At 33.8% G+C, this 15036-nt stretch overlaps 1 protein-coding gene and 1 long non-coding RNA gene across 2 annotated transcripts in view; one reads left to right on the plus strand and one right to left on the minus strand.

The window, feature by feature from the left end:
* LOC132283670 (phospholipase D gamma 1-like) overlaps window positions 1–14718 on the plus strand; it is a 28796-nt gene extending 14078 nt beyond the window's left edge. Inside the window, exons 8-10 of the mRNA XM_059785671.1 lie at window positions 2703–2879; window positions 2973–3170; window positions 14243–14718. Of these exons, the coding sequence (XP_059641654.1) occupies window positions 2703–2879; window positions 2973–3170; window positions 14243–14533 (666 nt within the window). The 3' untranslated portion in view covers window positions 14534–14718. The remainder of the gene's footprint in view (window positions 1–2702; window positions 2880–2972; window positions 3171–14242) is intronic.
* Window positions 428–2324, minus strand: LOC132283671 (uncharacterized). The gene is made up of 2 exons (XR_009472077.1): window positions 1991–2324; window positions 428–1110 (listed from the first exon to the last, which is right to left on the minus strand). It is a non-coding gene; the product is annotated as an uncharacterized LOC132283671 (long non-coding RNA).
* Window positions 14719–15036: the final 318 nt, after the last annotated feature.

Here is a 15036-nt window from a genome sequence, read left to right on the forward strand (position 1 = left end):
TGGCTTCATTCGTTACTGATGATGGATTTGTATCCCATACCTCCATATGCTAATGTTAATACAGTGGAACAATCAAAATTTCCCGGGCCCATAATTCTGTTGAGACTGAATTGGCTAATTAGAAACAATTCAATGCTCTTTTTATTCCAAAGAAGTGTACCATCAACTTCAAGTAGGGACGGAGCTAATGAAGGCCTAGGAGGGGGCACGTGCCCCCCTGAGTTGGTCAGCAACCTATAATATATGTGGTAATTTTTAAAAAAAATTTCATATGTATGAAAAAATTTATATAGTGCCCTCCTCAAATTTGTAGTTCCTAAAATTATATTCTTATTTTTTCTTTATTTTTTCTTTTACTCTTCATATTCCTTAAATTTCCTTGGTTTTTCTTCCTCAATTGAAACTTTTTAACTATTTCCTATTAAAGTTATTTCATTTTTCTTTCCTTTTATATTTTAATAATTTTCTTCTTCTTTGTCTTTTTGAATTTTATAATTGTTATATATATATATATATATATATATATATATATATATATATATATATATATTGTGTGTGTGTGTACTCTGTATTTTTTTTTTTTGACAGTGTGCCCCCCTCACTTGAAATCCGGGCTCCGTCATTGACTTCAAGGAAGGGAAAAGTAAACACCTTTTGTTGTACCTGTAATTACACTTAAACTGATACCATTTATAAAGAAAAATCGGTATGACTTCTGCTAAAAGGGATTCTATAACAACATGCTTAAATGCATAAAAATGCAAATAATACATTCCGGCATCCCTTTTGATCCATTCATCAGGCCTCAACATAGTTCATCTCACGGTGGAGCATCCACGTACCATTTAATCCAAATATCGTGATTACAGTCCCAACAATACATGGTTAAGATCTAAAGTCCATGTCTTACAACATTTAGACCACTTATAATAAAATTACAGCCCATAAATACAATTACAATAATAAGAGTTCACAAATCTCTATACCAAATATAACAAACTAAGATTATTTTACAAAAAATATGGGACTTAAATACAAAAATAGCAAAACAATCTTCTAATCCAATTTAGGCCTGTGGTGGAACGTCATCCGCCACTTCTTTCCCGTTTCCTGAAAAAAAATGTTAAATACAAAGGGGTGAGCAAAATTGTTCAGCAAGTGGTGCCTAAGACACACCTCTTGTGTCCCCATGAATCCAAACAAGGAATAGGACAATAGGAATCGGGGTCATACTATGTCGGGAAAGTACAACATTAAATCCAATCTCAGCATACATAATATGATGCTATGAAATGCAATGCATGCCGATGTCACTCCCCATTTTCAACATTCAAATCCATCACTTTCAAACTGTTAATATAACACGCCCTTTAGTGATCCCGCAACGACACGAGAGAAAGATTGGCTAGTGTCCCTGACCCTTGGTACCCCTGCGGCTCCATTTTGTACCCAGCTAGCTCAACCACGCTAGGACAATCTCCCTAATTCCCTCTAGGTTATATTAACACACTGGCCCTTTGGTACCCCCGCGGCAACTGAGTTTTCATAAAACATTTTAATCAAAACTTCTTCCCCAAAATTCCCTTTTTCATTTCAAAATAATTTTCCCCATTTTTATGCCCAATGACATGCATGAACATTACATACTTTCTCAAATGTCATGACAAATAAAAGACTTTTATAGTATACAATTTAACATGCTTCAATTTAACAATTTCTATTAAGTTACTAACACCATAGGCATGAAAAATTAACATGTATACTTGCTTTCCACATAGTAAGTTTTAACAAGTTATCAAATACACCAGCATATAAAATCAACATTTTAAGCACGTTTTTCACACAAATCCACATATACACATAATCATGAATTCCATATACAAAACCAAATCATTTTAGAGGCATTAATCTCAAATTAAGCATGTTTAACTATAATTAATAAAGAATAATTCACAAGGAAGCAAGAATCTTATGGATTAGGAACTCCTACCTCACTTTTATGCAAAACCCTCAATTTTCATCTCAAAATGGGTCTCAATTTTCGGACTTCCTAGAATGACCAAAAGTTGAAATTACTGGTATGGATTTGAAGACCTCGTCGTGGGCTTCAATTTGCCGCAAACGGCACTTAAAATTACTAAGTATTGAAGATTAATCAAGCTTAAATTGAGTAGAATAAAAAAAAAGAAAAGAAAAGCAGCGAGACAGAGAGAGACGTAACAGAGAGCAAGAACTGATGGTTTCTGTAATGACCCTTGGTCATTTGTGATGGCAAAAAGTGGTGGTGGGTCCCAGGCCAATAATATAACTTTTAACATTTATATATATATATATATATATATATATATATATATATATATATTAACATTACAGTACCAGCTATTACTCTTAGAAATAAAATTTGATTTTTCAATGCACTTTTTAATTGGGCAAGTTTTAATACACATTTCTACATCTTAAATTCCTGCCTATATGTAGCATATCATATTCTAAACATACTTTTTATTTTATTTTTTTTATTTTTTTTTTTTTTTCAGTCAATATATATGCACATCTAATTAGCTTTTAAGTTTTAAGTAAATTATAAATGTCTCATTCACAAAAATTGAATCGTCAGTGTTTGGAAATACTTTAGCAATATGGAAATTTTGGGGGCTGTTTGCCGCTTTTCATGAACCTGGTGATATTGTTAATTTATGCAGTATAATACAATGCAAATGATGTATGAAGAAATATACAAGGTTTTACAAGAGGTAGGGCTTGACAACAAATATGAACCTCAAGACTATCTGAATTTCTTCTGCCTTGGCAATCGTGAGGCTCAAGACACGGAAAGCACTTCAAATCATAGAAATCCTTTCGCCTCAAAAACTCCTGAAGTACAATTCTCTTACCTCTATAGGCTTTGACTACCATTTAAATGTTATTCTTCCAAATCAAATCAATTAATTTTAATTGTGTTGTTTATACAGGAACTCACTACAAAATATCGACGCTTCATGATTTATGTCCATTCAAAAGGAATGATAGTGGATGATGAGTACGTTATATTGGGGTCTGCAAATATCAACCAACGTTCCTTAGAAGGCACTAGAGACACTGAAATTGCGATGGGTGCTTATCAACCTCGGTATACTCGGGCGAGCAAATGCTATAGTCCCCATGGACAGGTAATCTTTGGTCAAGTGAAATTTTGTGTCATTATTTTGCATATTGGTGAAAGGCACGGGTATGTTATATTAGATGAATCAATGATAAACCCAAAATCACTTGAGGTTATGTGAAAATAGAGTTACGTAGGGTGTGAAAACAATTAGTTAGTTAATTTTAATTGTGATTAACTCTTTTACTAACCTAAATTTGATTATTAGGTCAACTTGCTCAATTTATTATTAATTAAATTAGTTGATCAATTAAACATCCACAATCATAAATATAAATACTGAAAAGTAAAGCAAGTTAAGTTTAGAGAAATTGCACCAGAATTTTCAGTGAGGAAATCCCAGTTGATAAAATACGTCAACAGTTTGCATGGGAAAAACCTCGTGGACTATTCAGTCCAAAGTAAACCGATCCACTATGTTTGAAACAAAGTACACCGAACTTTGACTCTAACTCACACCCTATCGCTTTACCAAACACCAATTGCTGACAATCCTCTGACTTTGCGACTCCCCATCCAACAACAACTTGACCTCAGGCTTATGCTTGATATTTGTAAAAGAGTAGCAGGTAGATCAGGCAACACTCCTCGAACGCTCCAACCCTTTCAAAGTGTAATCGCTTTTACTTCTGTTCTTCAAAATCTGAACTCAGTATAGAAGAATTAAATCATGCTCTTCATACGGAATATCTGAATCTTCAATATACCTCCAATTTCAATGAGATAAAGAACAACACTACTAAATCACTCATGAATATATGCGTGTGCTCTTATAAATAAATTCAGAATAATTAGATTTGATTTTCTGAATTTTTCTCTCTCTAAAAGGCTTTCTCAAAATATAGAATTGATTTTCCTTAAAGTCATGAATAAACTTGAAAGACTAACAAGGTTTATATAGAGTTTATAAAGTCCTAATCCCTCAGAAAATATGAAAAATTTCGTGCATAGGACTTGGTAAGAAGTTTAGAACAAAAAGGAAACAAACAGACAAAGTAACTTGATATTGGAATAGTACCAGGACTTCTTGAACCGGTTCAGAGGGGCTGAACATTCAGCCCCCTTGAATCAGTTCAAGATGGCCAGTCTTGAAACTTAGACAATTCTGCTGATATTGAACCTGTTCGATAAATCTTGAACTAGTTCAAAATGGACAAAATATAAAATCTTGTTTAAAACCTTTCAAAACCCTTCCTAAATGTTCTCACTACCTCTCAACCTTTTTAGAGCATTGTTCTCATCATCTCGGAGTGTAGTATATCATGAACACTTGAACTTCTTCAAATCCGCATCTGATTTTCAATCTTCGAAATTTTGAATCGAAAAATTATAACTTGTGATACTCCCGGATTTTTCGGATGCGGGTTGGCCAGGCCCACGCCCGACTACCCGAGGATATCAAACAAATTAGCAATAATCGAACACAGAATAAAATTAAGATAAACATGAGTAAATAAAATTCGTTGGAAAGAAACTAAATGAAAATCCTTTATTGAAAACTTCAGCATAAATCTTATAAATAAGAACTAGTCTGTTACATCCAACTTCTCCAATTATAATACAACTCGGGAATCCATCTGGTGGACCCCTAATCAAAAGCCAATACTGAAAAGCGAACAACTAAAAAGAAATCCACTGCTAAACCATGAAGAACCTCCTACATCGTCAGTAGAATGAGTCGTCGTCTCTGCTCAGCACGAATAAGCTCTAAGACCTGGAACCGTCCGTTACCTGAAAAATAATAGTGGGTCAGGCCCACGAACAAGTTCTATCCTAACTACAATCCAAACAGAGACCCGATACGCAGATACATCCTAGACGTCTCAAACATATCTATATAGTCCGTAATAGATAAATATATATCCACACTACAGGACTCTCACTAACTATGTTGAGGGTCTCAACCTGAATAGAAGGTAACATGCAATACGCACCTGAGTGGGCATGACTACCTAAGCCTAACAGGGTATACCTCAACCAACATAGCTAGCTACGCATCCTACTGCATATATGCACCCTAACCATCGACTATGAGACTCAAGCTCAAATCGCGGTACCATAATTTATATATATAAATTCCCATCCAAACCAATGTAGTGCCGCTCAACTGATTCGTTGCCATGACACGACATAAAATTAGGATTTAAATGTTTTAATTAAATCCCTACTCCAATTATATATATAAGTTCCTTCCAAATACAATGTTGTGCCGGTCAATAGTTCATTGGTCAAGACACAACATATAATCAGGATTTAAACGTTTTAGTTAAAACCCTATCCATCGTAACGCAGAAATATAAACAACCATCAAGTATGTCATTCAACTGTTTTAGTTGACAGGACATGAAACCATGTAGGATTTAACTGTTTTAGTTAATCCATTCCGTATGTATGAATGGGTTGGAATTAGTGTTTTGATCTAATCCGTCCCTCCGTATGTCACCGTCCCATACCGGTACATACCATGCATATGATCCGTAAATGATGCAACAATATAAGCAGTACATCAAATAAAGTCCACATTATCCATATAGTTGATAAACACATAATTTAAACAAGTTATCAACTACAAATCCAAAATCCATCCATGAAATCAAACAAGACAAAGTTTACTAATTTGTCAAGTTAAATTCCAGCATTCATCCATGTAATTGACAGAAAATATATATTTAATTCTTCAATTAATTCCAGGCCAACATCCAATTAGAATGACAGAACCTAAGTACTAGTTCAGCAATTTAAGTCCAAACCCTAATCCAAGTAATTGCAGTGCAATGCTTAATGTTACCGCAATTAAGATTACAAGCTTAAGTCCATGCATTCCAGAACAGTATTTAGTTTTTCAACAATTAACATCCAGGATATGCCTAGATCAAGCTTGTTAATTAAATGATCCTAGCATGGCACCCCAACAAGATTTATAAATATATACATATTCCGTTAAATTGCTAAAACTAATTTAGGCAATTAAACCCCCTTCATCCGTTAGCAGCCTACACCGTTGTATACCTTCCCACGATTAAACCCCTGAGTATAAAGACCTTAATTTATTAAAAATGGCTCTAGTATAGCATAATATAATGCTTGGAATCCATGCTCCAACTTTTTTTAATTTCTAGACGCAGTTTGCACAAATAAGTCCTTTCGGTCCGCTAAGTCCGTAAACTGCCTGCGTCTTGCCTTAGATTTTCCTACGGTTTAAAACCTTAGCATATAAATAAATTAATGCATCCTAGGGCTTTAATATTTCTTGAATTAATATATAAATCCATCTCCCTAACCCAAACACAGCTCAGAAAAACAACCATCGAACCAAACAACACACAAACAGCCCCAGAACACAAATATGATTATAGAGCCTTCTCCAAATAAGTGGAGCAGGCTCTAACCTGCCTAGAGCCGCCTCTTTTAGACGTAGAGCCTGCTCTACTTCCTTTAGAGCAGGCTCTACTCATGGGGGAGCCGTCTCCTCCCTCCATGGAGCCGTCTCTTTCCCCTTCTGCGAGCTTCAGTCCGTTCCTGCTTTGTTTCAGTCCGTCCTCTTCACCTCTGGTCTATTCCTAACACTTTATTGGTCTTTAAAACTGATCTTAGGAGTTTAATTAACACCCAGTAGCATCCCATCAGTTTGCTATAACAGTAGGAATTAAAACAACAACAAAAACAACAATCGTCTTAACACGCTTTTACGATCAACCACTGAATACAATCTTGCAACTACAGTTCCATTCCAACCCCTCTACTCCTTTTCAAAACTGAACCTAAGGTCTTATAACATCCCATTAATATCCCCATGACTTGTTCATAATAGTTCAATTCAATTACAGTGTTTAAAACCTTAACTAATTAAACATGTTTCCACTCCAAACTGCAAACCAAAGGTACCAGAACTTTAACAGAATAATTCCACACATATAGACATCTGATTTAGCATATAACAAACATGTCTAATTTAATTATTGATCAATTAAAACCCTAGAGACAGTCTAAGGATGCACAGAACACAGGCAACGGGAGAGAGAAAGGAAAGAACTTGCCTCTGTAGTTTTGGTTTGAAACCTTTAATCGTTCTTTGTCCAGACTTTCCGGCAACCTCTCGACTGTCATCCACTCCTTTGTTGCCCTAGGTTCAACCCACGAGCAACACCTCTTCTTCCTCTCCTTGGTTCAACCTTGGTTCTTGGCCAAAACCCTAATGCTCATTCTCTCTGTTTTCTCTCAAAAACTCACTGTTCGTGAAACGGAGTTCTACCACCCTCATACAGAATTATAACAGTATATATATAGGAAATACTAAAACCTAGGTCCAATTGTAATTAGAGACAGAAACCCTAATTAACCCCAGTCGGCCAAACCGTAATTCCTAAAAGAATATAACCCTAAGTTCACATTATAATCAATAACTTCTAATTTAATCCAATTAAATCATTTAAAAAAAAACTAATAAACCAATAAACAATTTAAAACAATTAAAACAAGAAATTCAATTAAAATAAATAAAAGTACTCTTAAATAACATCACTAAACAAACCACCCAATTTAAATACAATAATTAAAACAAAAATGTAATTTAAACAAATTAGTTAAACATACCTTTAATTAAATTCAACACAAACCATAAAATCATCTAAACACATAACCACATAAGCACCTCAAATTCAAAAATATAAAAATTAAATCCCAATTATATCCTTTTGAAACTAGGGGTATTACATAACTCGATCGGACTTGTTTTTGACAACAAAATTAGCCAATTACAAAATATATCTCACAATCTCCCCCTTCGGCAATTTCATGACAAAATCCTAAAAACAATTCAGCAATCTACCCAAGCAGGAAAGTAAATTACAATGATTGTTCAAGGAAATTACAATGATTGTAATCCTAAATTACAATGGTTCTCCCCCTCATAGTCATTATATGTTTTTCACAGATAGTCCATGTGTCATTAAACTCCTCGTGTTCAACATTCTCAATCAATATAGTGTGCTTAACTTCCCAAAAACATAATCTAGACTCTTAAGATATGCATAAAAATCCTTTCTAGACTATATCTTTGCAATGCATTTAATCAAGACAACAGATACCAATAGATTTCCTAAAATGAGAAAACTTAGGAGTACCTAATGGTTTAGTGAGAATATCAACCAAATTCTAATCAGTATACACTTTTTTCAGAGACACGACATTTTGTTCAACAAGTTCCCTAAGAAAATGATGTCGAATGTCAATGTGCTTAATCCTAGAATCCAAAACTGGATTCTTTGAAATATTGATTGTACTAGTAATATCATAAAAGATAACAATAGTACATTGATCAACTCCATATTTCAGAAGCATCTGTTTCATCCAAAGCAATTGTGTGCAACAATTTCCAGCAGCAATGTATTCAGCCTCACAAGATGATAAAGATATGTAATTTTGCTTCTTGTTGTACCATGAAACAAGATTAGTACTAACATAGAAACAACCACCTGAAGTACTCTTTCTATCATCCTTGTTACCAGCCCAATCAACATCAATATAGTCTGTAATCTCAGAGTTAGACTCAGAAGAATAACGCAACCCATAATTTAATATACTATTGACATAATGAATAATGCGCTTGACTGCAAGAATGTGTTGTTCTCTAGGATCAGCTTGATACCTAGCACAAACACCTACACTAAATGAAATATCTGGTTACTGCCAAATACAACAAGCTACCAATCATACTCCTATACAAGAAATGATCAACCTTGTTAGGATCAGAGTCTCTATCCAATTTGAATGAAGTACTCATAGGAGTTTGAACATGCTTTGAATCGTTCATACCAAATTTCTTAACTAGCTCATTTGCATATTTTGATTGAAATATGAAAATCCCATCATCAAGTTGTTTCACTTGGAGACCTAGAAAGAAAGTTAGTTCACCAACCATGCTCATTTCAAAAGTATTACTCATATCTTTAGAAAAATTATGAACAAAGTTATCACATGTAGCACCAAAAATAATATCATCCACATATATTTAAGCAATCTTTTCCTTTCCTGAAAATAAACAATGCTTTATCTGCTCTTCCTCTTTTGAAGCCCTCGTGCATTAAATAAGAAGTTAACTTCTCATACTATGCTCTATGTGCTTACTTTAAATCATAAAGAGTCTTTTTAAGATGAAACACAAAATCAGGATTATGTGGATCAATGAAACTTTTTGGTTATGCTTCATAAACTTCTTCCTGCAAAATACCATTTAGAAAAACACTTTTCACATCTATTTGAAACAATTTGAATTTAAAGTGACATGCAAGAGCAAAAAGAAGTCGAATAAACTCAAGTCTAGAAATAAGTGCAAAAGTCTCATCAAAATCAATTCCTTCAACTTGAGTGTATCCTTGTGCAACCAATCTAGCTTTATTTTTCATCACAAGACCATGTTCATCAAGTTTATTTTTAAAAATCCATTTGATTCCTATGATATTAACATCACTAGGTCGAGGCACTAGTTCCCAAACATCATTCTTCACAAATTGAAGTAATTCTTCTTGCATAGCCATAAGTCAATTAGAACTTTGAAGTGTTTCATCAACATTCTTAGGTTCAAACTGAGCCATGTGACATGAATGTTCTATGTCATCTACAATGCATGATTGTCCTGTATGATCACGGACTGTACTCCTAGTACCATGCTGATCCCATGAACCTATCACTTTGTCAACTGGATGACTTGATCGAACTCTAGAACTGCTAGATGTGGGAATATCTAAAGATGGTGCAAGAATTCCTATAGGTTCATCAGGGGTGACCTCTAATTCCTCATCCTCATTTTCTTCAACCTCTTTACCTTCTCCACCTAAATTCTCAACTCTTTCTTCCTCATGAATTGTAGGTTCTTTCCTTTCTCCTACAATTTCAAAATTAGTTTTTTCTTTATCAAGTTGAGAAGAGGTTGTCTTAAATTTTGAATCATCAAAAACCACATTTATAAACTCCATGGCCACTTTGGTTCTAAGATTAAAAACCCTATAAGCCCGACTTGTTTGTGAATAACCCAAAAACACACCCTCATCACTTTTAGAGTCAAATTTTCCCAAGTGTTCCCTATCTCTAAGGATATAACATTTACTTCCAAAGACTCTAAAGTATTTGACAGTGGGCTTTCTATCATACCATAATTCATATGAAGTCTTTTTAGTTTCAGGCCTAAAATAAAACTCTATTTAAGATATGACAAGCAGTACGTACTGATTCAGCCTAACAGTGATTTACAATTTTATTCTCATGGAACATAATACATGCCGTACCTACAATTGTCCTATATTTCCTTTCCACTACACCATTCTGTTATGGTGTTTTAGGTGCTAAAAATTCATACTTAATACTATTCTTATCACAATATTCAATAAACTCCTTAGATTCGAATTCACCTCCATTGTTGCTTCTAATTCGATTAATTCAATATCCCTTCTCATTTTGAATAAGTTGGCAAATAGACCTGAAATTCACAAAAGTATCAGATTTTTCTCTCAAATATGCAACAAAAGTAAATCTAAAAAAATCATCAACCATAACAAGCATATATCTTTTTCAACCAATGCTATTAGGTGTTATGCGACCCATTTAATCCATATGAATCAATTCTAAAGGTCGAGAAGTGACTTTATGAACAAGTCTCTTATGTGACACTTTAGTTTGTTTTCTTAATTAACATGGACCACATATTTTATTCTTAGACATCTTCAATTTAGGCAAACCTCGAACAAGATCATTATTAGACAAATTCACTAAATCATTAAAATTCACATGTTCAAGTCTTTTATGCCATAAAACTGCCTCATCAGTAACTGTAGAAAAGCATATTAGTGAAGGATCTGAAAATACATCATAGCAATTATCAGAAGTTCTAGTTCCTTTCTAGATACATTCACCTTTTTCATTAGTTACAAAACACCCTTGTTGAGTAAAATTGACTTGAAACTCATTATCACAGATTTGACTAATACTCAACAGATTAGCAGCTAAACCTTTAACATATAGAACATTTTTTAACTCCCCAATTCCTGAAAATTTGATCTTACTTTTATCACTTACAGTAGAAACATAACCATCACCAAAAGTAACAGTACCAACTGAGTATTCCTTAAAAGTGGTAAACAATGTTCTATCCCCTATCATATGCCTAGAGCAACCACTATCAAAGTACCAACCACATGGACCAAGTACTCTAAGTGTAGTGTGCATGGCAAGGCATTTAATTTTTTTTTTCTTACCCCAAACAATGTTAGATTAATTATGCAATGTTTTCCCTATTGTTCTAGGCAAAGTGTCACAAGGTTCAATAGTCCTAATCCTCTTATTCTTCAAATTTGAACTATTTAGATTTTTTTAATTTATTCCCTAGTTCAATTTTTTTTTTCTGACACTTATACTTGATATGCCATTTTTCACCATAAAAATGACATGTTGAAATAAGTTTGATAGAACTAGAAATAACACAAGGTTTGGTTTCAACTTTTACAAAAACATCTTTAAATTTTTGAAAATATAAATCATTTGAGGTTGATGCCAAATCTTTGTTACTCCTAATATTTTCAACCACTCCTTTCAACTTATCAATTTTGCAAGTGTCAATATTAACTTTCTGAAAAGACTGTTTTGATTAAACAAATTCACTACTCAAATTATCAATTTTAAGTTCCAGTGATTTATTAAACAAATTTACTTTCTTAAGCTCCTTTTCAAGAAAATCAATTTTATGAAGAAGATTCAAATTCTTATGGCTAATTTCTTCCAAATTTTTGTTAGAGACAGAAACTTCTAATTTATAAATATCTCTATCAAGTTCCGCAAGATTCAATTTCTCTAACAGATTTTCAAAATCCTTTTTAAACTTTGACCACTCAATTTGCATGCTTGTGATAGAATCAAAAACATGAGGTAAAGCATCAACAAATGAATTTTCAGACATGATACAAAAACAATCAACAATAAATCAACAAATATGATCTACTCTGTATATCGAGTATCCCTCTCTGATACCAAATTGTGAAAATAAAGTTACGTGGGGTGCGGAACAGTTAATTAATTTTAATTATGATTAACTCCTTTAATGACCTAGATCTGGTTATTAGGTCAACTTGTTCAATTTCTGATTGATTAAATTAGTTGATAAATTAAACATCCACAATCATAAATATAAATACTTAAAAGTAAATCAAGTTCAGTTTAGAGAGATTGTACTAGAATTTTTAGCAAGGAAACCCCAGTTGATAAAATACGTCAACTGTTTGCATGGGAAAAACCTCATGGACTATTCAGTCCAAAGTTAACCGATCGACTATGTTTGAAATAAAGTACACCGAACTTTGACTTTGGCTCACACCCTATCGTTCTACCACACACCAATTGTTGACAATCCTCTGGCTTTACGACTTCCCGTCCAATAGCAACTTGACCTCAGGCTTATACTTGATATTTGTAGAAGAGTAGCAGGTAGATCAGACAACACTCCTCGAATGCTCCAACCAGGGGTGGACACAGAGGTAGGCAAAGGTGGGCTGTAGCCCACCCCAAAATTTTTTTATTTTTTATACTATACTAATAAATTATCCCAGCCCAAAAAATACAAAAAATTAATAGTATTAGCTCACCCCAAAAACCCAATGAAGCCAAGTAAACTCAGCCACCATACTAAAATAAAGGCCCAAATCAATTCTTTAGTATTCATGTTTAATGTTAGCCCACCCCACCTAGAAATCCTGGATCCGCCCTTGGCTCCAACCCTTTTAAAGTGTGATCGTTTTTACTTCTATTCTTCAAGATCTGAACTTGATGTAGAAGAATTAAATCCTACTCTTCATACGGAATATCTGAATCTTCAATATACCTCCAATTCCGATGAGATAGAGAACAACACTACTAAATCACATATGTATGTGCTCTCATAAATAAATTCAGAATAATCAGATTTGATTTTCTGAATTTTTCTCTCTAAAAGGCTTTCTCAAAATATAGAATTGATTTTCCCTAAAATCATTAATAAACCTGGAAGACTAACAAGGTTTATATAGAGTTTATAAAGTCCTAATCCCTCAGAAAATATGAAAAATTTCGTGCATAGGACTTGGTAAGAAGTTGGGATCAAAAAGGAAACAATCAGACAAGGTAACTTGAAATTGGAATAGTACCAGGACTTCTTGAACCAGTTCAAAGGGGCTGAACTGGTTCAAGATGACCAGTAAAGAATCCCTCGGATTCTTGAACTGGTTCAGCCCCTTGAACCGGTTCAAGATGGCCAGTCTTGAAACTTAGGCAATTCTGCTAATGTTGAACCTGTTCAATAAATCTTGAACTAGTTCAAGATGGACAGAATGTAAAATCTTGTTTAAAACCCTTCAAAACCCTTCATAAATGTTCTCACTACCTCTCAACCTTTTTAGAGCATTGTTCTTATCATCTCGGAGTGTAGTATATCATGAACATTTGAACTTCTTCAAATCCACATCCGATCTTCAATCTTCGAAATTTTGAATCGAAAAATTACAACTCGATCGGACTTGTTTTTGACAACGAAATTAACCAATTACAAAATATATCTCACAGGTTCAACATCAGTACGTTTTCAAGGAAATAAAATGGATTGATGGTTGGCTAAAATTTAGAAGCATGACATGGTCTATATAATTGCAAATAACATTAAATTTATATGTTTTTGGATCTCATGTACGTTGAAAACTATATGCATTGTTGAGATTAAAAGATTGGAAGGCCTTTTTGTAGGAAATGTGTATCTAAAAATATGTATTCACTCATATTGACATGTAATTCAACTGCAAGTTAGTTTGCCTTGTATTCACCATTTGACCAAAGTTAGTAAGGTGAGGCCTAAATAACCATGTTTGTGGGTAATATTGAAGCACACAACTTAACGTACGCACATGTTTTTGGAGTCATGCTAATGACATATATATTCTTAAAAAAGTTATCAGATTTGTGAATAAGCTTTTCGACATTTTATATAATAATAATACTTATATTTTTTTAGCAGTCTTGGCATTCTGTTATTGATTTGAATAATGAATATGTATTATGTGAGTGCAGATCTATGGGTACAGAATGTCACTATGGGCAGAGCACATTGGTTTTCTCGAGGAATGTTTTGAGCAACCTGATAGTCTTGAATGTACGAGACGAGTAAGGTCACTGAGTGAGCTGAACTGGAAACAATATGTTGCTGATAAAGTTACTGAAATGAAGGGTCACCTTCTTAAGTACCCGGTTGCAGTTGATCCAACAGGCAAGGTGAAGCCTCTTCCTGGTTGTGAAACATTTCCAGATGTGGGGGGAAACATTGTGGGAACATTTAGAGTCACAGAATCTATCACCATTTGATCACCCTTGGTCACCAACCTCCTCTTGTTAAGCTTTTCTAATACATGACGCAAAATTCTGCTCAAGTTCTGGTTGAACCAGTGTCTCATGTATCCATTATTTTATTGTACTTTCTATTTTCAGGGGGCAATTTCTGTTAGGAAACGTGCTAGTTTTAAAAACTTTTCGAGGGATTTTCATTCACAGATCTTGATTCTTCACATAGAGACAAGTTTTATGCAAAAATAAAACATGATGTATCATTCAATTAACAAATTGAATACTTACATCAAAGGTCTGAGTAAACCTTTAAATCTTTCATCCAAAGTGAATGTTCTCACTTATTGTAGATCCCTCAGCAAGATACATTCTCCTTGGATCTTCATCTTCTTGGTAATTGTTGTACCTTTAGGAATCACTCATAAGCCTCCATGAATGACCTTGGAAAACTAGGCTTGTGGGAGCCTCCATTAGATAAGAACACTAACCTTAATTTTCTAAAGAAATAAAATATATTCATTTTT

Source organism: Cornus florida, unplaced genomic scaffold (assembly GCF_030987335.1).
Source record: "Cornus florida cultivar Cherokee Brave unplaced genomic scaffold, ASM3098733v1 CherokeeBrave_3.0.0_Hap2_Chr11, whole genome shotgun sequence".
In the NCBI taxonomy this organism is placed as follows: Eukaryota; Viridiplantae; Streptophyta; class Magnoliopsida; order Cornales; family Cornaceae; genus Cornus; species Cornus florida.